Source organism: Panthera leo, chromosome C1 (genome assembly GCF_018350215.1).
Source record: "Panthera leo isolate Ple1 chromosome C1, P.leo_Ple1_pat1.1, whole genome shotgun sequence".
NCBI lineage: Eukaryota > Metazoa > Chordata > Mammalia > Carnivora > Felidae > Panthera > Panthera leo.
In genome coordinates, this window is record NC_056686.1 from 71,748,622 (window position 1) to 71,775,538 (window position 26,917).

General features: G+C 38.1%; 1 protein-coding gene across 2 annotated transcripts in view; it reads right to left on the reverse strand.

The window, feature by feature from the left end:
- The window catches only part of ZNHIT6 (zinc finger HIT-type containing 6), a 104,794-nt gene that overhangs the window by 33,493 nt on the left and 44,384 nt on the right, over positions 1 to 26,917 (reverse strand). Inside the window, exons 9-10 of one of the 2 annotated variants that reach the window (XM_042952469.1) lie at positions 17,841 to 17,965; positions 12,463 to 14,021 (exon numbers count right to left, since the gene is read on the reverse strand). In XM_042952469.1, coding sequence (XP_042808403.1) covers positions 13,981 to 14,021; positions 17,841 to 17,965 — 166 coding nt within the window. In that variant the 3' untranslated portion in view covers positions 12,463 to 13,980. Of the gene's footprint in view, positions 1 to 12,462; positions 14,022 to 17,840; positions 17,966 to 26,917 lie in introns of those variants that run through there. The other variant, XM_042952470.1, reaches the window with a different exon arrangement.

Here is a 26,917-nt window from a genome sequence, read left to right on the forward strand (position 1 = left end):
ATTGAAGTACCTCAGGACAGAAACTGACCAAACCAAAGCATTCGTGGTCATGATGGACAGCTCCTTTCTTCATGGAGAAAATAATTTTTATTTTCAATTTCTTCTAATTATTTTGTGTGTATCAACAGATTTAGAAACAACCATAGCCACAGTACTGAATGTTTATCATGTGCCAGATGCTATATATGTGTTATTTTGTATAGTTCTGATAAGCCTGAGATGGGTACCATATTGTTTCCTTGTTAATTGAGGCTCAAAGAGGCTGTATAGCTTCTGAGAGGATATACAACTAGTACACAGAGTCAGGGTTTGAAATGAGTTCTTTTGAAATCCCAAACCAGTTCCTTTAATCAGTATACTAGATTGGCTCCTAGGGCCAAAACTAGGTTTATTTCTGCAGCAGGGAAATAAAGGAAACAAGGAAAAAACTCCATGTTGAGACCTTTGACTAGTGTAACTCAATGTCCTGCTTCTGATATTGACCAGCAGGGACATTAGGTAGACAAGGCTGGGCCACTATATTTAAAAAGTTGAATAATCTAAATAATCTTTGTTATTCATTCATTTATGTTAAATCCATTAATGTTTACAGTCTACATCAATCTCTTGGATATTAGGTTTTATAAGTTCATAATTCTATTCATTTGCTACATTTTTATGTATCCTGAAACTGCTTTTGGTAAGTGTCAAGGGAAGCCCTCATGTTCTAGTATTCTGTTTTTTAATAAATTGCTGATAGAATCAAGATAAAAACATCAATGGACTGGAATGAAAAGGTATAAGAATAAATTATAGGTCGTGAACTAAGTAAGGTTCAGTTAGTCAGCCTGTTGACTACAGAATGATGGTTAAAAAAAAAAAAAAAGATGGATGCTGTCACTCAATGGCCAACCATGGGATGTGGTAATCTCAGGCTGCCTTAATAGAAACATAAGGTCCAGGACAAAGGTGGGATAACTCTGATGTAGTCTACACTGCATACATAGTAAGTCATGTTCTAGACACACAGGTTTAATAACAACAAAGACATTTGAGTGTTAAATCAAAACAAAAATGATGAGAAAATAATTGAGTGATTCAAAACCACATTCCATGAAGTGTGTGTGTAGTGTGTGTGTGTGTGTGTGTGTGTGTGTGTTGAGGGAGAAGTGGAGTGGGGGCAGAGTAACTGACTTGAACATTTGAACATAAGGAGTGGATTCAGGGGAAAGAATTGGAACCAAATGGAAAGAAATTTTAAGGGGCTGATCGTGGCTCAGTATAAGGGAGAATTTTCTCTCAGAACTGCCAAAATGGAATGTGCTGCCTCCAATGGTGATAAGCTTCCCATCCATGGGGGTATTCAAATAGAGGCTGAATGACCACTTGTGAGAGATGGTGTGGAGGGAATTCAGACATCGGAGGTGGGCAAGGGTGGGTAAGCGACTCCATGATCTCCAGGATCCCTCCCAATTATAAGATTCCACACTTAATATCTCTCACCCTTCATTCACCATCTGGGCAATCCCTAAAAAAGCCATTAATCTCTCAAAGCTTCAATTTCCCCTTCAGTAAAAGCGTTACATAAAACCTGTGAAATCACAAGTTTGATGTGAAAATGCTATTTATATTTTACTAGGATTCACATTATCATTATATTTATGAAAATAAAAATATTCATGAGTCAACTAAAAGTCACCTTGCTTACCCCCTAAGGCATCTTGGAAGGCCTTGGATTGATCTCTCTCTAATCCTTTTGGGTGTCAGATCCCCAGATTCTGTGGTTCTGCAGACTTCAATCACACAATGGAGGTGACTACAGGGGAGAGTGGTTTGGAAAAGATGTCAAGCTGTTTCAAAAAGATGTCAAGCACATTTGAACTTCCTCACATTCTATCACTTGGGAAACTTTTGTTACTGTGGCAGTTGCAAATGAGAGGAAAGTACTCCAGAAGGACTGCAGAAATGACAGGTAAATGTTAGTAGGATCATTTTTCAGTTCTGCTTCTAGCTTGATTCTCAGGCTGGCTCCCCTTGTGGACCATGGGTACAGCCGTTCTAAAGCTCACATGCCATAAGTTAGCCCAGTGAGGAAGAGAGATTGAGTTCTAGCATTCCTAATACAAATCCAGGGGCTCATCCTGAGATGGACTGACATGCCCATTCCTGAGCCAATTACTTTGGCTGAGAGGGTGGAATGGGGAGGAGTATCAATCCCAGCCAAACCATACAGCTGAGAGTGAGGAAAAGAAGCTCTTGAAGGAAATGTGGGGTATTGGGTAGAAGGACTAAGCAGTTTTGGACAGTCCAACCTCTGGCCACCTAACATCATCCCACAGCTTCCACACCTACAGGCCACATTCCCTTCCCGAAGGGAGATAATATAAAATCTCATCCAGTTACTAAAGCTAGATCCAAGTCCAATATTTATGTCAATGTACAAATCATGTTAAGTACCTCTTCATGGTTCAGTGATCTGTGGGTAAATAATAAGCCTAACCACACCCTATATATAATAGAAGAGAGAAAACAGAACTCCAATAAAAATTCCAAATTGCAAAGCAGAGAATGTAAAACATCCAGTGGCCATCAGTCCTCATAACATATTATAATCTTTTGGGACAGAAATGGCAAAGACTCCCTATATCTTGCAGTGAAGTGAAGGTCAGGGTTGCCTTAATTTCATTCTCCAAGAAGATCTCCCTTGTCCATTATTTCTGTAAGAGAACCTCTTTAGAGGACCACACAGCTTTAGCAGCCACTGCTGGCTGGTGTAACACTGGAGTGTATGTGTGGTGGGGGATGGGGTTCTGAGGACTGATTTAGGGATTGGGCAATTGATTTTGTCATTGGGGATTTCTCTGATACAAATCTTCATGGGTTTAGTTGGCTCCCATCTGTGTGTTTTTGGTTGTGATGGTTAATTTTATGTGTCAACTTGACTGGGCCATGAGTGCCCAGATATTTGGGCAAACATTATTCTAGATGTTTCTGTGAGGGTTATTTTTGGATGAGATTAACATTTAAATTAGAAGACTGAGTAAAGCAGATAGCTCTCCCAATGTGGATGGGTCTCAGCCAAACAGATGAAGGCCAGAGTGGAACAAAAATCCTCTAAGATTTTCCCTTCCTTAACCACCTTTGAACTGGAACATTCCTTCAGACTTGAACAGAAACATCAGTTCTCCTGGGTTTGTAGCTTGCTGTCTCACCTTGCAGATATGGAATTGCCAGACTCCATAATCACAAGAGCCAATTCCTTATAATAAATTTACTTCTCTCTATATATATCTATATATCTATATATCTATATCTATATCTATATCTATATCTATATCTATCTATATCTAGATATACCCTTTTGGTTCTGTTTCTAATAAAAGTAGAGATCTAGTTGATTAATAGCGTTTCATTTACAGCACAGGTGTGGGATGACTGTAATTATTGGTTTCTGCTTCCACACTGGCCTCTGTTTGGGGGCAATACAAAGCAATGATCTGGAGAGGGGAGGAACAGTTACGTTCCTTTGTCAGAAGGCAACACACCAGCTGCATCTTTTCAAAAGGCATAGCTATCCCTTTGGATAGGGTGGAAGGCTTTAACAAGAGGATTCTAGAAGAGGCTTGGGAGATCACACTTATTCCAGGTCCTAATCTTTCTTTATCGCACTTTTCCTCCTTGTTTTGCTCAAACTAACTGAACTGTAGGAAGGAATCTGGCTTTTCCATTTAGTCAAGAATCCAAACTACTGAGCTCCATATACTTGGTCTGCCCATCACAAGCAGAAAGGATTTCTTATAGCAAAGAATTTCATTCTTTCTTGATTTTCAGAGGCATTTGTTTCAAAGTAAATCTCTTTCTTGTAAGATTTACAAAGCTTCAACCTAGAGTCAGTGCATCCTACGGCCTGAACTTTTTGTTCAAGTCCCTTAATGCTATAGCCCAGGAAGACATATGGACTGAGGGTCCCGATAGACATTAGACAACTATTACAGTCCCACCAAGAGTTGCCAATGGCCAACTACAGAAAAGACTTCAATACCCTTCAATACCCAATGTCCTTCAATACCCATTTAATTCTCCTCCTTAGTAAAAAGATCCACAATTTTTAGTTAGTCACATCGCCACTCAGAGTAAATACTTTCTTCCATTTCCTTGTAACTAGGTGTGGCCACATGGCCAAGTTCTACAAATGGGATGTCACAGAAGTGCTGTGTGCAACAGCTATAAAATATCTTTAAAGGGAAAGTTAAGATTATTTTTCTTTTATGGACCAATGTAGTCCTTACACTGTAGCCTAGGATAGAGGCTCTCCTGTCTTGATTCAGCCAATTCCATAATCAAGGGCCTATAACTTGCCACACTTCATTTCCTAGTTTCAAATTCTGATATAGTTGACAGAAAACCCAACTTACAAATACTTGAATAAGGAAACAGAAAAGGAATGTATTGGCTAATGCATCTGACCACTCCACAGGGATAGATGGCTTGGCTTCAGGCTGGCTCTCCTTACGGAAGCAGAACAGGCTAACCCACTTTTAGCCTTACATTTTTACAGCTCGGGAGAGTCCATGCCCGGCCTGTTCTGTAGCTCCCACAGACTGCACCAGCTTAGGCCACCTGCACAGTTGGAACCAAACATGCGATCGCACTCTGATCTCTTCAGGCTGATGAAAACCCACCCAGGAGCTAGGGCTGGGTTTAATCCCATCCAAACCAGATGGCTGAGAACAAAGGGGAGCTGGTAGTTTCCAAGAAGAACTCAAGGTATGGTTACCAGAAAGAAGGGGGGGGGTGCACGTTGGGGAGCAAACAACAGATTTTCACTATACCTTTTAATATAATCCATACTTGTACCATCACTCGGCCTAAGCTTTCTAGATTCATTACTGCTCTTTGGAGGAAGACAAAATGGGACTACTGGAGATTACAGATGATAATGAAGTACTTTTGTGTGGGCTCAATTATAGAATTTCAAAGCAAGTACTTTTTGATCTGTGAAAGGAACTAAGAAAGAACCTTGCTTGCCCTCTCACTCCTAAGGGGCACCTGAGTTTGGTAGGAAAAAGAGAATCTGATTGCTTAGGGGAAAAAAAAAAAAAACAAACCAAACCTCACAACTGCTCCTCTTTCCACTTAGGAAAGTGAGAAAAGAACATCTGGATCCTGTTCTCCCTTCGACTATCCATACACAGGTCAGCCACAAACAGTGGCTTCCTTCTTGCAGAGTCCCATTAATTAATTAGCTGGAAGACTGGATGCCCGCTCTCGCTTGGCTTTCCTCACCACCCCAAGTTTTCCATTTCCAATGCTTAGAAGTTTTGTTTGTGAGGGTCCAAATGTGGCAGGAACTATTTACAGGCTCCTAAGCTGCAGTAGCTGCGGAGGCCAAAGATGTTGGCTGCACAACCGACCAACCTTTCCAGGGAGAGATCTGAAGCAGAGAATGTGAAAAAACACCTTCCAATCTGTCAGGAACATGGAAAAAGTTGCTGTCTCTTCTGTGTTGGCGGGGACCCTGAAGCACAGCATCACAGCATCTGGTCAACCAACCACCGAAACTTCAAAACAGAGATTGGACTCTACTGTTTTTCTTTAGGAACACAGAGCAGCAGTCAGGAGCAGGACCACAGGGCTCTGGGAAAAATGAGAAGTTACTGGGCTTTGGAGACCATCTTCACCACAGATTCATACCATATGGGCTTAACCTAGAATCGACTGTTTGAGGGGCCAACAGAAATCATGATACCAAGAGGTGGTATGACAGTCTCTTCTCACAGTAAAAATAACTTAGAGTGCTTAGCAGAAACCTGGGAGAAGGGACATTTTTCTGCAGTAAAAAGCAAAACCACCACTTGATAGTCCCTGCGTTATCTACCTCCGGGAGGTAAGAAATTTCCCTTTTAAAAATCACATGGTTTAATGTACTTCCCTCTCCTTGGTTATATGGTTGAGAGCATGGAAAGTGGCTTTAGTTCTATGGAATTAAGAGTTAACACGAAAAAACAAAACAAAACAATTAAAATGCACATTTCCCTGTTTACAAGACCTTTCATTTGCTGCTCTGGTCTGTTCACAGATTTCCTCCAACCATCCCATTTCCACTTCTGAAGCCAATTCCCAACAGGTCCCGAAATTATACTTCCTCTGTGGTTGTCCTGACTCCCCAAGTCTATCCTGTCCAGAGGCAAGCCTCAACAGCTCTCAGCTGGGAGTCACCAGCACGCCCAGCACATGCTCCCCCTGCAACCTGACATAAAGTCAATGTGATAGTCATTGACAGTTGCCTTTGCGTCCTTACATCCTTTCCTCGTGGGCCCCTTACCCAGGTAGTCCTGGGGAGCCACATTCTCTGAGGTCTGCTGCAACTGCTTTGAGCAGCGCTCAAATGAGTAGCGTACACTTCACAATTCATAATGGACAGTAGAACAGACTTGATACCCAGACCCTGGAATCCACTGAAAGAAACCGGCATTAGCATGAACAGCTGGTTTCAAACAAACTGAAACGATTGAAGTTTTTATGCCCAAACCAGCAAAATATGTGAGTAACATGGATGAAATACCCAAGAGGAATTAAACACACGGGGAGAAACTTAGCCTGCTGTCCATCATTGAGGAGAAAAACCTCCAAGAAAAGCAGTTTCACAAATTGTAAAGAAACTGTCTTTTCCAAAAAATGTTAAAAGTAGTCTGATCACCCAGACGGAGCCCATGGAGGCTATTGTGGCCTAAAAGTTAAGAATGTGACCTCTGAAGCCCACCTGGCCCTAGTTTGAATCCTTGTTTACCTATTTCCTCTTCATGTGACTAATGTGTTTGGATCTGTTTCTTGCTCGTATCATACGAAAGGGGGATGATGGTAACGCACCTAATTGACTCTAGAGCCCACACTTTAACATCTCTGAACTCTTTAGTCTTAAAATAGCTTTTGGCCAGGCCACAGTCACAATGCAGTTGTCACTGCCTGTGCAAATGTGGACTTGGTGGCTGTTTCTGGTGGCACAAATGGACAACTGCAGCCTTTCAATATTTTGGTTCATAAATCATTGTCTTGATTGTCGTGAAGCTTCAGGATGCCTTACCCAGTTAATTTCACTTATGTTTATCTTTTTATAGGAGCACAGAATGATATAAAAATTTATCTCAATACCACATTACATTAATTCTACACTATTGTTTCATATTTCACCATCTCAAGTCAGGATGTGTCACACAATTAATTAAGCTGTGTTTTTCGTTCTTGGTGGTATACAAAATAGTGTGTCTTACAAATTGATGGAGTCTTAGATTTGTTGAAATCAAATGCTTAGCTAAAAGAGCTCTTTATGTAAGTATAAACATTCTAAATTGAGTTCTTTAAAAAGCATTAGGTCATTAATTTAATTGGCAGCATTTTTTTTTTCCTTTCTTCAAGTTACATAAAATGCACATCTTACCATTAATGCATTTTAGATTCAAAGAAATACAGCAGTACCTATTTCAGGACTGTGAGGATTCAATGTTAACAGTTATGTTTACAATAGTGTCTTGCTCATGCTAAATTCTAGGTTTTTAGCTCTTAATATTTATTATCCTATCAGTCAGGGTTTTTGCTGTAGATTGAAAGAGATCAATCTATAAAAATTAAAAATTTTTATAAAATTTTCAACCTAGAGTGCTTTCCTATTCCTCCTACCTCATCTCAATGCCCAATCTTTTTTTTTTATACGTATTTTTTTAAATGTTTACTTAGAGAGAGAGAGAGAGAGAGAGAAAGCACAAGCAGGACAGGGAGAGAGGGAGAGGGAGAGGGAGAGGGAGAGAGGGAGAGAGGGAGAGAGGGAGAGAGGGAGAGGACAGGGAGAGAGGGAGAGGGAGAGGGAGAGGGAGAGAGGGAGAGAGGGAGAGAGGGAGAGAGGGAGAGAGGGAGAGAGGGAGAGAGGGGGAGAGGGAGAGAGGGAGAGAGGGGGAGAGAGGGGGAGGGGGAGAGGGGGAGAGAGGGGGAAAGGGGGAGAGGGAGAGGGAGAGGGGGAGAGGGAGAGGGGGAGAGGGAGAGGGAGAGGGAGAGGGAGAGGGAGAGGGAGAGGGAGAGGGAGAGGGAGAGGGAGAATCCCAAGCAGCCTCCACACTGTCTGCACAGAGCCCAATTGGGGCTCAAACTCACAAACTATGAGATCATGACCTGAGCTGAAATGAAGAGTCCCAAGCTTAACTGACTGAGCACCCAGGTGCCCCTCAATGCCCAGTCTTTATTGAGGGCTTACTTCATGACAGAAACTGTGCTTATATTCTCATGCAATAATCAACCACAGACTTGGCCTTTAAGACTAGAAGAATTTCAGCAATAATTAAATAGAAAGATAATCCCAGGTGCAGAGAGGAATCAAGTGAAGGAAAATATCCAAGCTCTATCATTTCTCATTTAACAATTTGACCTAAGAATAAGCTTTAACCTCTGAGTCTTGGGTTTTCCATCTGTAAAATGGATTTACAGTAAATCCCATCAGCAATGCTATCAACAAGACCACTTCCATTCTCCACCTAGCCCCTGTTCAAAAGTGGCCATGTGGGCTCAAATTCTTAACTCTTGGTGAAGAATAGGAGAGGGAAGGTGAAGCTGGGGAAGAAATTCAGGCTGTTTCAGAAGTGGGGAAGCAGAGGGCAGGTTAATCTTACATAAGGTTGATGAAACAGGCACTGACTACCTAGATTTTTGGACTCATTCTGTTATCCTAGAAGGACAAGTCAGATACAGGACTGACTCAGAACTGTCTCATTGACATTTTAGCCTGAGTGGACATCTGCCACCACATGGTGCCAAACTACAGAATGGACTTGGGACTCCAGTTAGACAGTAGTGGGCGCCTGGGTGGCTCACAGTCGGTTGAGTGTCTGACTTCGGCTCAGGTCATCATCTCACAGTTCATGAGTTCGAGCCCCGCATCGGGCTCTGTGCTGACAGCTCAGAGCCTGGAGCCTGCTTCCGATTCTGTGTCTCCCTCTTTCTCTGCCCCTAACCCACTCGCATTCTGTCTCTGTCTCTCTCAAAAATAAATAAACATTAAAAAAAAAAAAAGTTAGACAGTAGGAATTCCTGGACAGCTAGGTATACTAGCTCACCTGTCATTTCTTTCAGCCTGCAATAATGCAAACCCATGTCATGTTACAGAATTTTTTGTGCCCCCACTTAGTGCAGGGCTTTACTGTCACATCTACTTCACTGGACTGTTGGGAGAAATCTTAAATGCTGATCCAAGCACTTTAAGTGCTTGGAATAATGCTTGGTATTTTGTAAGCTATTGATACATGTTAGCTATTACTCTTATTACTAATAGGATATTAAAAACATTTAATAACTGAGGCATTGGGTGGCTCAGGTCATGATCTCATGGTTTGTGAGTTCAAGCCCCGTGTCAGGCTCTGTGCTGACAGTGTGGAGCCACCTTCAGATTTTCTCTGTCTGCTCCTCACCCATTCATGCTCTTTCTCTCAAAAAACAAAACAAAACAAACAAAAAAAACCAACCCCCCCCCCCAAAACAAAACAAAAAAAACCCCACCCCAAACATTTAATAACCAGTATGGCATTAGCATCAGCCAATAAAGAGACACATACAGTGTGATCATAACAAGGACTTCCACATGCGGGGGATCACAGCTATGACTGCTTAAGCTAGATCTCAAAGAATAGGTAGAATACATTCTTGTAGAGACAATGAGCAAAAAGGCAGGCACATCGGGGCGGGGGGGAAACCTGGGATGTCCATACAGATATCTTCTATGTTGTTTTGTGTGACCGAGGCAAAGGGCGAAAAAGAAAGGGGAGAAAGGATGGAAAGAAGGAAGGAAGGAAGGAAGAGAGACAGAGACAGAGAAGGCTATAAAATCAGGAGGTTGGGGCCAAGTCATAAAGGGTAAGGATTCTGGTACTTGATTCAGCAAGAAAACTGGCAAGAGATTTGTGTGCAAAGACCAAAGGATACATTTGGTTATGAAGTTCAAAATGAGTGCAGTCCACCACACTCCAATATGGGAAATGTTTACATTATAGTTCATTTAAAGAACATATGCACACATACTTTAGATAGCTTTCACTGACCAAAGTTGAAAGAAAATACTTTGTAGTGAAGTAAGATCCCCAAAAGTTTATTTTAGGGCCTATTTTTAAATTTTTTTTAATGTTTATTCATTTTTGAGAGACAGAACACGAGTGGGGGAGTGGCAGAGAGGGAGACACAGAAACCAAAACAGACTCCAGGCTCCGAACTGTCAGCACGGAGTCCAACACAAGGCTTGAACCCATGAACCGTGAGTTCATGACCTGAGCCAAGTCGGATGCTTAACTAACTGAGCCACCCAGGTGCCCTAAGGGCCTATTTTTTTTTTAAGTAGTATTCATTTTTTGAAGTATTTTCCTCCCGTTCAACTCTAATTTCAATATCAAAATTTCTCAAATGTTGACAACACTGGAAGTTGCCAAATCCGTGATGGCAACGGACCGGTGCTATGTGCATGTGATCAAACCAGCAGCAACATAACGTCAAACACAAACGGAAAGTATTTTTTCAACGCCTAACATGGCAACTGAAAGCAGCAATGGCATCAAGCAGGAATTAAAACCTCTAGTTAAAGCCAATGAGGGTTTGCAGGTTAGTTTTGAATTTTACTCATGTTATTTCAAATCAGAAACCTCTTGCTATTTAACTCAAATAGGGTACAATGGACCTCTGTTAGTTTCGGATTCTCAGGAACTCTTTCCTCTCCTGCTCCCTTTCTCCTTTTTCTGATAATTTCCCCTTCCTTTGGGGTAACTCCTCTCCTCATCAGCTAAGGGACGGAATGTAACCCAATGTGGGCAAAATCAAGGTTCTTTCCCAAATTTTACATAACTCACTGCCATGCTTTGGTTATGATGATGTAAGCCAAAACTGCCCATGGGTGCTATCTACCATTCTCTCCTCCCTCCCCAAAGAGAAAGTCTGCCTGAAAGAGAAAACCAACCCAGGAAAAAACAAATCAGAGCTAAGTATGTATGGGAGATGGAAGGATGGCTTCTTAGGGTGTTTAGACCAAGTCATGCCGGGACTTCTGTGTATATGAGCCAGTAAGTTGTCGTTCATGCTTACACTAGCTTGCGTTTCTGTTACTTGCCACTGAAAGACGACTGGTTAAAAAAATCAAAGTGTACAAGATCCACTTGAAAATAAATTTTAATACAGTAGTGTATGATTAAATAAAAGCAGACTGGGTATCTTTACTTAAAATTTAATGACTAATATGAAATCAGGTAGAACACACTGTATACGTCAACCAAATTAAACCAAATGTATAAAGGAAATTGTTGGCATTAGTTACGCCTTTAACATCTTATTATACACCGTGAAACCTGAATAGCACTACTTGCTACAGGGAAACAAATTGGCTCAACTACACTTTGGAATCTTAAATATCTATCATAGTAACTTTCTTTAATTCCTATTTATAATATGAACAGGTGCAAGCTTTGTTTACTGTAATTTATGGCTATTAATCCCATATACAATAATTAGCAATTATGAAAGGCCTACCTTGCCTTTGAAATCATTGTTTAAAAAATAAAGAAGGCCAGGTGAAGCTTTTCTACTTTTAAAATGTGATTTGTGAACAAAATGCAGGATGTTGAACTTAACATGGGCCAGGGAGTTTGTTTATTCATCCGAATTTGTCAAGAATCCAAACGGAGAGGCCCTCTAAAAAAAGAAATTAAGTCTTAATACTATGAACTTCTAGGGCTCTCAGTGAATTATTCCAACTTCACCCCCTCTAAGCAGCTGCCGTGGTTATTCACTAACACATGTTTGTTGTAAATCCTGTGGGAATAAATATGTATATTAATCAAATGAATGGATACTTATATTTACGGGAACTACACTAAATTCTTTCCTAAGGAACAGTCTATAATTGAAAAATCTAACAGAATTCTAGACTATAGAAATGGCAAGCATGACTTACATCATGTAGATTTTTTCCCCCCTTTCAATTTCTTCCTGGGCAGGGGGGAAAAGTACCCTGGACAGGGGATAAATCCTTCGGTTGTCCAGTTTTCAATTTAAATTCTAGAAGAGATGGAACTCAATACTTTTCTTGGAAATGAGACTATGTCATCACAGATTTCACTGTCAGGAAATTGCTCTCCATCCTGATATTCAGATCACACATTCCTGTTGTGTACTTTATCCTACTTTTCCCAGGAACAATTCTGTGATGCATTTGATTGAATTCATCCTGTTTCTTCTTCTTCTTCTTCTTCTTCTTCTTTTTTAGTATTTTAAATGTTTATTTATTTTGAGAGAGACAGAGAGAGAGAGAGAGAGAGAGAGAGAGAGAGAAAGAGAGTGTGTGTGTGTGTGTGTGTGTGTGTGTAAGAGAAGGGACAGAGAGAGAGGAGTAAGAGAATCCCAAGCAGGCTCCATGCTATCAGCGCAGAGCCCCACGTGAGGCTCGATCCCACGAACTGTGAGATCATGACCTGAGCCAAAACCAAGAGTCAGATGTTTAACTGACTGAGCCCCCCAGTTCGTCCTATTTCTTGCCTCTTTTGAGAAAACAAATTTCACTTACAGATTAAATAGGAGTCCTGTGAAATCCCATTTAGTTGTCTCCCCAGAAATACTGTGAAAAACATAATTCTACACAAACCTTTCACTGCACAGGAAGATTCCTGAAGTTGATTGAGGAAGTATACCTATTTCTCAAATTTCAAGGCCTTATTTTCTAGGAATAATCATATTTCCACTATTACTTTTATGGCTAAAGGTCTTGTGGCATCACTGTATTTGGATTCTCTTCTCCAGTTTTGATCTCAAGTTACACGTATTTGTGTTCTCCTATGCTCATCCTCTCATTATTCTATTTTTTCCACAAGCTTCTTTAATTAATGTCTCTGGCTTCCTTTTGGTCTAAAACTTTTTCCAATTATAAACTACAAATGAATTCACCAATGTCCAATTTTATCATTGTTTTCTTAACCATTAAATACACAGATGCAACACAGATGTAATCATCTTTTACTCTTTTATAGCCATATTGCAATTTCATAACTGTATAAATTCCAGTAAAACTAGGAAACTTTAATTTCAATATGTGAGATCATAATGTATACAGAGCTGCCATAAGGTATAAATTAAGCCATATATATACATAAATGCACATATACATTCCAAGAACACTTTGAAGAGTTCCAAGTGGTTTTTTTTTTCTTTAGTTATTGCTAGATGTTTCAAAACAGCATAAAACTGCTCATCATAACACCCCTGTGTGGTAATGAGGAGAGTGAAATGGGAACAGGATGAAAGGCACAGAATTCATAATAAGACACAGCTCACTGTACAAACAAGGACACCCAAATTCGTAAGCACCGATGGTTCAAACGATGAGGAGCCACTGATTTTCTGAACTGAATAGAAGAAATAGTAGTTAACGTATTTTTTCATCCTGTACATGTGACACTCCACTGGATGCTAACCAAGTAAAAGATCCACTCAGTCATGTCAAGAGACTAAGTTACAAAGAATCCCAAAGACAAAAATGGGCAACTGACGGATCAGTTCTCCTGTGGATACAGGGTGTGTCACACGGTCTTTATGTTTAGTGAGGTTCCATTAACAAGGATGCCAATTTTGCGGCAGACACAGGTGATCCTTGGGTACGGTCTTGCATCAAATTAACAAACAAAAAAGTTTTCAGCCTACAGAATTAAGCATATTAAAACCCTGGGCCTAACTAAAATAAGCACTATGCTGATCAGGTGCAGAAAAGAGTTCTTAGGAATAAGGGCCTTACAAGTCAATCTAAGAGGCTACATCTTTCTCAAAAAAAAAAATGTTTAGATTTTTAGTTTAGTTTGGATTGTTTAATTACTTTCAGAGAAACAAAAAATTTCAACCACCCGCTGATAATATCCCAGTCATCCAACAGCTAGTCAATGCACAGTCCTCTGCAATTGTCTGGGAATTTTCGCCTTCTTCCTCCAGAAGAAGTGCTCAATTTTCATTGCCAATGTTCTTGGTAGATTCACTTTTCACTGAAAAAAATAAGTAAACATATAGTCAAGTGTTTATACTGATTCTGTTTAGCTTGTACTGTTTTTCCTTCTTCTCTCCTTCCTTCTGATGCATACCAACAGCACTGCTCATGGGGACAGACAAACCATGTCATGTTCCAGGCAGCCGGGATATACAGTTCTGGCCACAATAAAGAGTCGATGTCTGAAGAGTGGCAATTATATTTTGTGAGGCAACATGCTTCCTGACTCTGTGGAAGACTTGGGAATGGTCACTTCACAGTGTGGTTATGATCCCATATTGGTACCACTGAAAAGATCACTATTATCACATAGGCTGGCCAAGTGTGGTTGGAAGAAATTTTTCCATAATTTTTTTTTAACTTAAAATTGAAGGTCAGTATATGCTGAGTGAATGCAGGCTGAGAGAAAACTAGCTAATCGCCTTCTCCTTCCTTTCACAGGAAAGATAGCATACAGCAGAAATGGAGTTCCTTTAAAGGAGCTGTCCGTACTACAGCAAGACTATGATTCACTTACTAAACTGAGGTTCCTTATGGACAGAAACTAGATCTTTCCCCCTTATGTTTACCTCCCAGCATAGCCTGTCTGCTGAATCAGTATGAATGCAGGTCACTCTTTTTGTTTTGCAATCTGCAAAATGGGAACCAGAATAACAGCTCTATTTCACTGCACAGTGAAGCTAAATGGAAATCCTATATTAAAACACTATGAAAGTTAAGGTTAAAATACTGATTATTTTGCTTCAGGCTTACAGCCATTTATTTCTATTAAAAAGATAAGGGAAATAAAGCTCAGAGGTAAAGTGAATGCTCAAGGGCCCCCAGCTTAATAGGAGGTGACGCTGGAATCATAAACCTAGATCTTGCCTCATATTCAATTGCCGAGTTCCTTGGGGTTTGCTGATGTTACCTAGATTTCAGATTGTCCCAGCAACCAAGATGATGTCTCCTGAATCCTTTTTATAAATAAAGCATTGAGACAGGTTCCATCCAAGATGTGGTCCTGATGCTTGTGGAAATTTACAAACTCCAGCAGAGTCCTTTCAAGTGTCTCCATGATAATACAAGTCAGTTGTTTCTTCTCTGGCTTTCTTTGCAATTTATACAAATTTTATTATAGCAACTCTTGCCCTGTAAAGTTTACATGTCTGTTCATGGGCCTGAGATCCATTCTCATCTCCTTACCCCACTGTATCATACACACAGTGAAAGAGAAGAAGAAAAAGTGGGGGTGGGTGGGTGGGGTTAGGAGGAATGAGGGGAGGAGAATGGATGAAAGGATTTATTGGCCCAACAAGGGACTGATGCATGAGTAGCTGCTGTGCTATGTATTTTCACTAATTCAAGTCATCAATCTTGGTTTGGATTCCTTCCTAAAGGCAGAGACGTTTTCTAATTTTGAGTTATCTTAGAACAACAGAGAAATATGTTTTGCTGATATTTTTAAATTAATGGAGCTTTGTAGTATTTGGCATTGCAATTCGGGGAAAACTCTTTCTTTGCTTTCTTGAAGTTGCCTGTTTTCTTCTTTTAATAGCACTCCATTCTTTTTTCCTAAGACTGAAATGCAGCATGTTCTTATTAAGTCATTTAAATCTACTAACTTACATTGGCAAATAGGGATCTGTGAAGTAAGTAACACCATTCTGAGCACTTCCCGCTGGACTGATAAAGATGGGTGAACAAGCACACCACATTTCCAATCTACTGGGCTACCTTAACTGCTCAACCTTTTACAGTCAACCTTTTACATTCCTTAAAAAGCAGAAAGCAAACAAACAAAACTTGCCTCTTGCCCATCAATACTGGCAGACTTTTGAAAAAAAAATTATGGCAATCTACAACCGTAACAAACATTATAACAATGATCAAGTGTGAAAACCACTGAATCCCAGCCCAGAAACACATTTTTCCCAAACTAGAAGAGAGACACCTTGTGCTCTGAACTCAAGATCAAAATCCAACATTTTTTCCTCCGGAGAGAGAAAGAATTTCAAGGCTCTCCAAAGAAAATGCCCTGTTCTTATATAACCCTCCTCCAGCATTAAGGGACCACCCTGCCGAACATCCAAAGCTGTTGAGAATGTACAAAGAATCAGATACGTTAAGTGCTCACACAAAGAAATGTACGTACGAAAGACCTGGCATTATTTTTAAAGTGTGTGTATTTCTGATGTGACAACAGTGGTATGGTCCTTCAAATCCTGTCAGACTAAGTTTTTTGCTACAGCAGCTCTAAATGATCCTCTATCCTGAAAGCACCACTTTTTTTCCTGTAAATAAGTCAAATATCACATACCCCCCCCCCCCCAAAAATAGCAAATTTTACTTAATCAGGTTCCAAATATACTACAAAAGTAGCCTTTTCTTTTTGCTTCATTACAGGAAGGCTTCCTCAGTGTGCATTCCTAAACAAGGTGAAAGAGGGGCTGTGTGTGCTATGTTTATTTACACAGACATGTTTGCCCTGGCTAGTAACCCACATTACCAAACATCTTTCCCTGAAACCAGCATTTAGAGAGCTATGTGAATTATATTAAGGAAAAAGTAAGATTTTACACAGCTTTAAAAAAAAGCGAAACTGGCCATTTACAACACACTTCTAATTTAATTTGAGAAAATAAAATTGGATATTTTCATTCAAATTGTGAAAGACATAAAGCCAAGAGCTAACCTAAGGATTTAGAGGCCCGTAAGTGATTATCAGAAACTTCATGTTTGCTAGCTAAAAATCTAAGTCAAATTGTGACGCTGACAAAGTTTTGCCCACTTCGAAAAATAAAAACTCTCCTATTCATCTTTTGCCAAGAAAAAAAACCTATTATACACATGTAAGAGAACACCTTAAAACAAAGGTTACTGCCTAGTACAGCCTATGATGCTGGCAGAACAATAAATCTAAACCATATATTTCAAATAATTTTATTTAAAAAATAGATTTCAACCCAATCCAAGGATTCAATGGTCCTCTGGAGACTGTTACAATGAAACTTGTCCTGTAACTGTAATTCTTAGCTGAAAGTGGTATCTAATGGTTTAAGCTGAGTAACCTCTCTCCCTTTTTAAAAGTAATTTCTGAATTTTAGTCATCCTTTTTCTGGAGGTGTATTCGGCAACACAAACAGCTTACTTTAATCAGCAGTTGCAAACATGGGTAAGTCATTTTATGTACTAAATTTTTACATATACTATTTCCAGTTTTCATACTTCCTCCCAACTCCACTACCCACCAAAGAAGATCAGTATCTACTTTTAAAGAATCATGAAAATGACAAAGAAACAAAATCAAAGAAAATAAAACCAGGGGTCTTAAAAAAGGAGATAAAGGTCAAGGCAACAGCACTAGCTTATTTAAACAGAGTCCAAATTTTAACATGATGTTCTTTCAAATATATCCCTTTCTATAATGTAGGATACTAAAAATGTTTTACAATCCCTCATTTTAGGAATCCCTAAAGAGAGAGTTTTTACTAGAGAATAAATTTATTTGTTATTGGACAGACTGTTAGACTATTAGCTCAAAAAAAAGACAAAAACACACAGAACTCCAAGAAGGCAAAGAATGTCCTTTTACAGCCATTCAAACATATTCATCTTAAATTGATTATGACAAGCTTATGTGCTCTCAAACACGAGAGAATCAGCAGCTCATTCATTTGGTTCTTTACAGAATTAACCGTAGCTATAGAGCAAATTCAGTTAAGTGTGTAAATACAGTGGGAAAACACATACACGAAGAAATAAAGACAGTCACGTAAGGGTTCAGGTTCCCTAGAGTTACTCTAAGTGTTACAGGGACAAACAGATGCACACTTACCTTGGTGAAGAACTTCCATGTCATTACTGGATTCTTTTAATACCACATGTAATGTTGGATACTCAATGATCACTTTGTTCCTCAAATTGTCACGGAGACTTTTATAAGGATCCAGTTCGTAATATCTTACAAAAAAACAAAAACAAAAACAAAAATAAAAAACACCCTTAATATTCAAAGTTACTCATAAATAAAATAGAGTCCCTTCCATTAGAAAATTTTTAAATGTTAATGACATTAATTTAATAGTTATTTCCTTATAACATCTCTAAGAAAACCAGGTAAAAGAGCTATTACTATATAGGTTCTAAAATAAAATCAAGAGTATATCAAGTATGACATTAGGAAAGCTTTAGAACAAGTCATTTTCATATCACAAAGAGTAAAACTAACTTTTATGTAATATCTATGTTTAATGTGTCATGAATTCTTCTTGGACAAAAGAATGACTAGCTAAAAATTCAAATTCCTCAAATATCTTTAGTTTGACCTTTAAAGGAAAAACAACAAAAAACCTATCCCATGATAATTTTCAGTAATATGTGGTGTTAAAATAACTGACTACAAATACTTTTGTAACAAGCTCATTCTAATTATAAATCGTTTCCAGAAATTTACATTACCATACAATTAAATTTGGCCTTCCTTTATCTTCAAATTAAAAACAACAACAAAACAAAAAACCAAGTTTAAGTTTCTGGATGAGCCTAAAGCACAAAATTTAAGAAATACGGAGTTTATCAGTCATGGTAACATGACACAGCTGTCAAATGTGCCACAGGTAATTAATTAGATGCTAGTATTATTTATGGTGTGCAACTCTCACGCCATTATAAAAAAACTGTTTTTAGTTGATCAAAGATGCATTCCCCTAACATTCTCCCCCTTGCTGGCTTTCTTGGGTAGCAGGGGAAGCGGTAGAATTTCAGCTAGCTCACTAGGAGTTGCCTATGGGAATGTGTTGGCATGTGAATACTGTCATGTTAAAGAGGAAAAAGTTGAGAACATGTCCACCAGTGTACAGCGCAGAAGTTCTCCAACCTTTTTTCTTTCATCTCCACCAATGCCAGATGATATTCACATGCAAAACACACATCCTAGGTGATACCCAGCCTGACAGCTGTAAGTCCATCCTTTTCTGTCCCACTCAAGAAAACACATTGGATGGAGTACAAGAGATCAAGAATGAAGTGATCCCTGGAATACATTTGAATCTGTGAAGAGTAAATCATTCACAAACTTTGGTATTTCCTAGTTAGTAATAAATTATTTGCACCATAACTCGCAGCTGACTAAGAGAGACATGCAGTGCATGATTCCTCTGCAAGTCTGTCCCATGGAATAGTTTTCAAATAAGGGAAAATGGAAGGGCTTATTATCAAAATGCTCTGATTTCTTTTTCAGAAGAAGGTGACAAGTGACAGAACAACTGTAAAACCAAAACATTACTTATGTTTGCATGACCACATGCCCCACCCCTGGAATTCAATTCTTTGTTTTAGAATTACAGAAAATTTTTTATGTTGAAAAAAAAACCCCAACTTACTCAGTTTTCCTAAACCAGCCACCCTAGTGCCCATAGGCCACGGAACGCACACATTCTTTTCCCTGTGTAATGTAACACAGATGTGCTTATGATACTTTAAAAGTGGTTCCAGCATTCAAGGATTAAATGCTTCACATCTTTTAAACATTATTTCCCTTTGAAATAAGCAGTGTTCTTTTAAAAGTTAGCAGTAATTATATATAAGAGAAAAATGAGATTGAATTAGATATCAAAGTGTAAGATTAACTTTTAAAGTAAAATATAAAATGGATATAACCAAAATTTTCTAAGGAGAAAATATGACTTGAATGTTCAAATAGGAAACTTTCAAGTAGTAGCCTACAAACGCTTGCAGTGACTTATCTTCTGTGTATTTTAAACTGAATCCTAAGACTTCTATTAAGAGACATTTCACAAATACGGGAATGTTTTCTACTTATTTCAGTTTTTGAGAAATAATTTTCATTGTATACTTAACGTTTTAGGTAATTTGTGTAATCCCATTAGGTTTTTCTAGATTTCCAAAGATTAAAAAAAAAAAAAAATTCTTCAAAAGCCACATGGTAGCTACAGCCTAATAATCTTGCTGACACAGTATAAAACACATTCCCAGCACAGGAACACCTAGAGATACTTAAAAATCACCATGTAATAAGTTATACACTACTTCAATCTTAAAACTACAATGATTACTTGTTTAGTTAAAAAAAATTTTGGTCCCCCTTTTATGTGTGGAATAGGCACTTTACTTTCTTTTACAAAGCACTTAGCATGCACAAAGATTTCTAAGAACTTATAATTATTTTTAAAATATTTTATTCAAATACAGTGAAAATCTGGTATGTTGATGGTTCTGATTAGAATTACCAAATTTTCCTTAGTGTTTACCCTAAAATGTTGCAAACTTCTAATCACAGCAATATTGCTATTGAGTGTCAGTAAGCTTTGAGGCCTCAGCTTTCCAGTCTGTTAAAGAGGTTGGACTTCACTAGATAATCTTTTTAGCTGAAATTCTGAACTTCTGTGATTTTTCTACTACTGGTGGTTACTCTCAGTCTACTATTTGCCCGTGATTAAAAAGTAAATTATGTGAACTGTTTATAAAGAAAAGCTATCAAACACATATGGGGTAACATTTTGTGATCTGCATGAAACGTAACAGCAACTTTTAGTGGCTGTTTGGGTTTGGGTCTAACACTTGAGTTCCAGTCCTGGCACCATCACTTACTGCTCTGTGATTCTGGACAAGTTACTTTACTTCTTTGACCCCCAGTTTCCACACTTGAAAACTGTTAGCTCACTTACTTAAGCCATAAACAAAACTTTATATTTATATTTACCTAAAATAAAACACATTCTGATGGAAACTAAAGTTCAGAGCAGTTTTTTCTGAGTAACAAAGAATGGCACTTATTCTGTAAGCACAGAAACGCCAATTTCCCTTCTAATGCATTTTACATTTTAAACATAGCCTTACAACTTTCAAACCATTGTTTTAGATCGCATTTACTTCCAGGAGGCTAAAAGTACTTTGAATGTTTCTATTTCTATTATCTTTAGGCAAGGTGTAGAGTCCAGCTTGGCACTGCCTATAACATTCAGTCTTTAGCTCTTTTGCAAGCCATTAAGCTATTGAATCCTAAGGGACAGCTTTATCGTTTTGAAATCTTCTCAAACTCTGGAGTTCCCATTAGTAGAACGGCTCTGCTACCATAAGACAAACTACTTAGGTTTGGAAGGATTAAGACACCAACATTTGTCTTTTTTTTTTCTTACCCTTAGGGACTCTCTGAGACATTTCCTCTTGTTATTTCACTTGCTTACCCTCACAGGCCTGGTAGCTGACCCTGTACAGGCAGCTTCACAGGGGCACTATAAGGCCAGCATGGCTCAGTAGGCTAAACAGGTGTTACAGTGATTGGCATTATATAAATAAAAGTTGTCTTGATATTCAAGGGTATGCTTTTAATCTTGGCTCTGTTACTAACTTTCAAAGAAACTGGCCAAGTTCTCAAACTTCTTCCTCCACTTTATCTACAAATTAGGATTAAAAAACAATTTCTCATAACTCAAAAGGAGACAGAATTTTAAAAAAGTTCTAAGCCATTTTATTTCCCATCTGATCACTGACACACCTTACATCATCTCCCCTTTTCCTCCTACAAAATACTGAAACTAAGCATGAATACTCTCCAAATTTAACAATCTCCTAGTAGTCCCTAAGTGACAGACCTTTTTCCACTAAAAAATAAAGTCACCGGATGAGGTGATCACCAAGATGACTCCAGCTTTATAATTCTGCAAGTGTAGACATATGCCTCCTCATTCAGAAAGCTCAATAGTTCAGAACTGCAGTGGTAAATGACTCTAGTCTATCCATGGTATGACAGCTATGGGGTGGTAAAATAAAGTGACCAATTACACATTTTAAAACTTAAGGAGGGTCTTACAAGGCTCTTACTTGTTCTAGATGCTATTTGTTCAGTCTTTTCTGATCCTTACTGGAAGCTCAATTACTTTTAAATCCAGAGGCTTGGGCTCCAATCCTAAGATCCTTAAGGCTCTTAAGGTCCTTAAGATCTGTGACTCCTTAAGGATGCTCAGCTTTCTTCATCAGTATGATGGAAAAGTTATCTAGCTTGTAAAGATTAAGTAAGTGAATTTAACAGCTGAAAATGTTTCTAAAGTGGAACTTGCCCAAACTAGTATCAGTAATAACTTTTTATACTCCACAAAGATTTTATATAGCACCTCTAGCAGGGATATGACACGCTTAGGAATTATGTTCATGATCTATGACAAGACTAGTTAGTAGGAGAAGTATGAACTTGTAGAGACAAACAGACCCAAGTCCAAATTCAGGCTTTGTAAGTATAAACTGGTTTCTTTATGTAGGTCAATTTCTCAGAGCTTATTAAGCTTACTATCTTGTAGATAGGATACATACTATTACAATTAGTAATACATGTGGAAACGCTGTAAGCACTTATTCATCAATTAATTCCTCAAATATTTATTGTTTACCACATACAGGTAGTCTGCTAGATAACAAAAGGTCATAGAAATAAAACCCAGTTTGTTGAGGGCACCAAAGAAACAATTATCACATTTCATTGGGACAAGTGTCATGATAGAAATCTAAAGCTAAGCAGACACTCAAAAAAACATTCTTTGTTCCTTATCCACCTGAAGATGCTCTTACAGGCTGCACAGTGCCTTTGATATCTAGGCACTTCATTTGCTAACCCTAGCTACCCGTTTTTATCTGGTTCTTAAAATCCCTCCTCCTTCAGGGATTTTTTTCCTAATTAACACAGGGAATTTTAATTAGCCTTACTCTTGTTAACAAGACATATTTCATCTGGTACTAAGTTGAATGTAAGAGTATGAGTAGTACAGACTCTTAATCTTCAATTTTTATTAGGAAGTAACACTTTGCAAAATATGATGACCAGCTTCTTCAGAGAAACTTTTGCTTAAAGGTTAAATAGTTCATGAATTAACTATACCACAGAATTATATTACTTTAGAGTTGGCAAGAACTTACTCCAGTTTTTGTTTGTTTTTGTTTTTTTTTTCCTTTCCTTTGGTCTTTCAGCTAAGGGCAATGAAGCCCTGAGAAATTAAGTATCTTGCAGAGGGTCACATACGGAAATGCATAAAGCAGATCTTGAGTTCCTTCACTCTACTGTTTGCTTGTTCATTTATTTGTCACTCAATACCTATTTACTGAGGGTCTGCCATATACCAGATACTGTTCAAGGCACTGGGAAAATAGTGGTGAACTATTAGGTATTCACTCGAGGTGAAGGATGAAGGCTTCCCAGGAAGAAAGTAATGTACAAGGTAGAGTCAGGAATAAGCTGGGTGTCCACAGGACTGAGTGGAGAATAGATATGGGAATATATATAGAATTCATAGTTTTGGTACTTATAAAAAAAAATTAGGCACCTGGGTGGCTCAGTCAGTTGAGCGTCCAACTCTTGATTTTGGCTTAGGTCATGATCCCAGGGTCATGGGATCAAGCCCTGCATTGGGCTCTGCACGGAACATATAGCTTGCTTAAGATTCCTCTCTCCCGCTGCCCCTCTCCTTGGCTTGCTTTCACTCTCTCTCTCTCAAAATAAAATAAATTTTTAAAAATTTTAAAAAAGGAGAGAGAGGTTTGGTTAGAGGGGAGGCTGAAGCTCTTTGGCTAATATGAAATATCTGAAATCACCTAGAAATTTCAACTAATCAAGTTATTCCCTCCGAAGAGTATATAAAGTTGGTTACCAATTACCATATAACTAGAATGTATAAATTTAGATTAACACTGAGAATTAAAATATACTTCCAAAGCTTTTAGAGAAAATTCTCATTTTATGTTTCACATAATTCCCATAATTCTTCAACAATCAATACAGTATATATTTGAAATGAGATCATCACTATGGAAACTGCAGACTTACAATCTGCTAAGAACTGACCATCATATCACTTTGGATATACTCTTCAGTACAACCTCTCAAATTAAAATTCTCAGGGTCAGAGCTACTGAAACTTGGATAGCTGTGCTCGCATCTGTCCTGTAAACACTAACCCAGCTGTGGCAACTAGGTAAGCATCAGCTTTCCTACAGCTAACTACAGTTCTTACCATAAAACTGCTTCAAGCAGAATGCCACACAAAGCCCACTGGACATATCTTCTCTGATAAAAATATTTAGTGCTCTATGTATTTCCTTTATTATGTATGGACATTCTTCAGGTTGATTCTAACACTTTCTAGTCTTCAAATGATCTCTTGCTTTCTTTGTTCTTGAGTCTATATCCAAACTGTGACCAAAGGTTAATACCATTTTGAGCACATACTCACCTTGATCATGACTCTATGAAAAATAATCAACAATCCCAGAAAGGTATAACAAAGAACTGGGGTGGTTTTACATAATCTAAGAACATGGATTATGTCCATTTATGGCATGTGCTATATTGCAGAGAACATACCAATGCACTGGAGATAAGCAGGCCTAGGTTTGGATTTAGGTATCACCATTTGGTGGTTACAAAGCTGCAGGGAGCACTCTCTGTAAAATTATAATATGTGTAAAATCTATAATGCATGAATAACATAATGTATACATATAATGTATACAAAATGCTTACCAAAGCACTAAAAAACAGTAGGAGGCACTCATTAAGAGGTTGTTAGTAATACTATGCTTCCTAAAGATGTCTTTTTGCCTCTAGATTTAACCTTGATTTTAACTCACCCTTGCAGCAAACATTTTTTTGTGTTTGGGAAAACTTATTCAGGATCTTCACACTTTTTTGCTTATATTATGACCTAAAATAGTTTTGGAAAACAAGGATACTTTTTTATATTTTTAAATAGACATCTAAAATTTCATTTAAAATCTTTATTCACAAGTTTAAATAAAAGAACAGAATTTATCGTGTGGTGGAAAAACTGATGATTTAAAATGAAAATGTTACATCACTCCTAAGTAAATTCACTCGAATCGAAATATCACAGCAATGTGACATCAGTATCATCCATTTAAAAGATAAAGGAACAAGTTCTTCCTCAACAGTCAGATCTTATATGGTTTCTTCTCCTTGAACTTGTATTTCCACTCCAGTTCTCCAAAGAATTTTATCCTGAATAATACATTTGTGTTTAAAAATCTTTTATTGATTACCCATTCATACTTTTCTGTATCAAAAATGTGTATGTAAGCTAAAAATTTAATTTTATTACCTGTGACTTTAATGCTTTAAATGTTACAATTTCTTCTGGATGGAGTAATTTTTGACAATTAGTATAAAATTGGTCAAAACACAAACATACAACAATTGAAGTAAAATTTTACTGGAAATGCATCTCTTAATGTGATGGGCAAGCATGGACGACGGCGTCTTCTACTACATGCAAATTTGTTTACTACTGATTCTTAGATTAAGTAAATTACCCCACTTGTCTCTGCAGTACTCATTAATAGAATCGAATTTGAAAAGGAAAAGGAAAAAACTTAAGTGATCCCATCTAGAGAGCCCGCTGCTGTTATTTACTAACATCACAGTTACTTTCAAGGGATCTAACTAAAAGGCAGCAATGGAGCCTGCAATTTTCACAGGACATCTGAAAGCAGCTGATGCTGTTCTCAGACATGCTGGAATCCCTTTAATGTTCTCTGATAATGTATTTAATTCTGTGCCATTATTCTCAAAATAATGTTAACTTCCAAGATCTTCAGTTTTCTAACAGCAGGACATTTTTAAAAATCCCAGCTTTTAACCACATACTATAAATTTCTTATGTAGAGTATCTTCAAAGTACATTTCCCAATTATTTTCTGTAAGCCTGAAATAAGATAATTTAATTTTCTACTTCTGGTTCAATTAAGCAAAGGAGAAAGATTAATATCTTTAAAGATGTCAGAATCTGATTTCAATAAATCCAACTTAAAATCAAATTACTTATTTCTTTATACAGCTTCAATAATCCAACTGAATAAACACTTACCAAACGCTTATTATACAGAAAATATGCTAGATACTGTATGGGAACCAAAACGTCCTCAAGGAGTTTACACCCTTGCCAGTGTTTCTCAAAGTATGATCACAGGCATAACTTAAGAGGCAGAGGATGTAAAAAAAAAAAAAAAAAAAAGGCCGGTTTCTGGGTCCTATGTCCTATGTGAGACTGACTAAACCAGAGGCTATGAGGGTAGGCTGGAAATTCATATTTCCAACAACTGTCTCAAATGATTATGATGAACACTGAAATGTGAGAAGCACTGTTCTGAGAAAAGAAGAAATACAGGTTAAATGCTCAGCTGGGGGAATGTTTATGGTAAGAAGGGATACTGGCTAATAGGGATATGGGCCAGGTGGAAAGCAAGGAGGGATGTGGCAGGGCTATGAGGAGATTTGGGCAAGAGACCAGGCTCTTAGAATCAACTAAGGCTGAGAGGTGGTATCCTGCAGACAGAGTTGAGAATCTAAGAAGTCAGAATCTGAGTGAGTTACATGAACTGGACATCAGGTCTGCTCTCAGGTAGAAAAGGTCTTTACTTTCTGGGAACTGCGTGTTAGTAAAAGAGGTCAGGTGGGTCTCATTTGAGGCCTTCCCACAGGCAAAACCAATTTCTCTAAAGTGACACACAAAAAAGTATCCTACCTCTTTAACTTCACTGTAAATGATTTTTAAAACATTTCATGTTACAGATCCAAAGAAAGTAATCTTAGTTTTTATTTAAAAAACATCCTCTCAGCCTGGAAATAAAATCATCCAAGAAAAAGAACTCATACTTTTGCTGGTTGCTTTTCAAAAAAAAAAAGGAAGAAAGAAAGAAAGAAAGAAAGAAAGAAAAAGGTGTTCCAAAAATTATTAAATACAACCAGTACACTATGAAACAACAGAATCTGTGCATGTACAATAGGGTAGTATCCCCAAGAAAAGTAACAATCTTCTGTGATGTTCATTAAGTCAAAACTTAAATAATACTTTAGTTTGGCTTGGGTTTAAAATCTAAAGTCTCGACTTC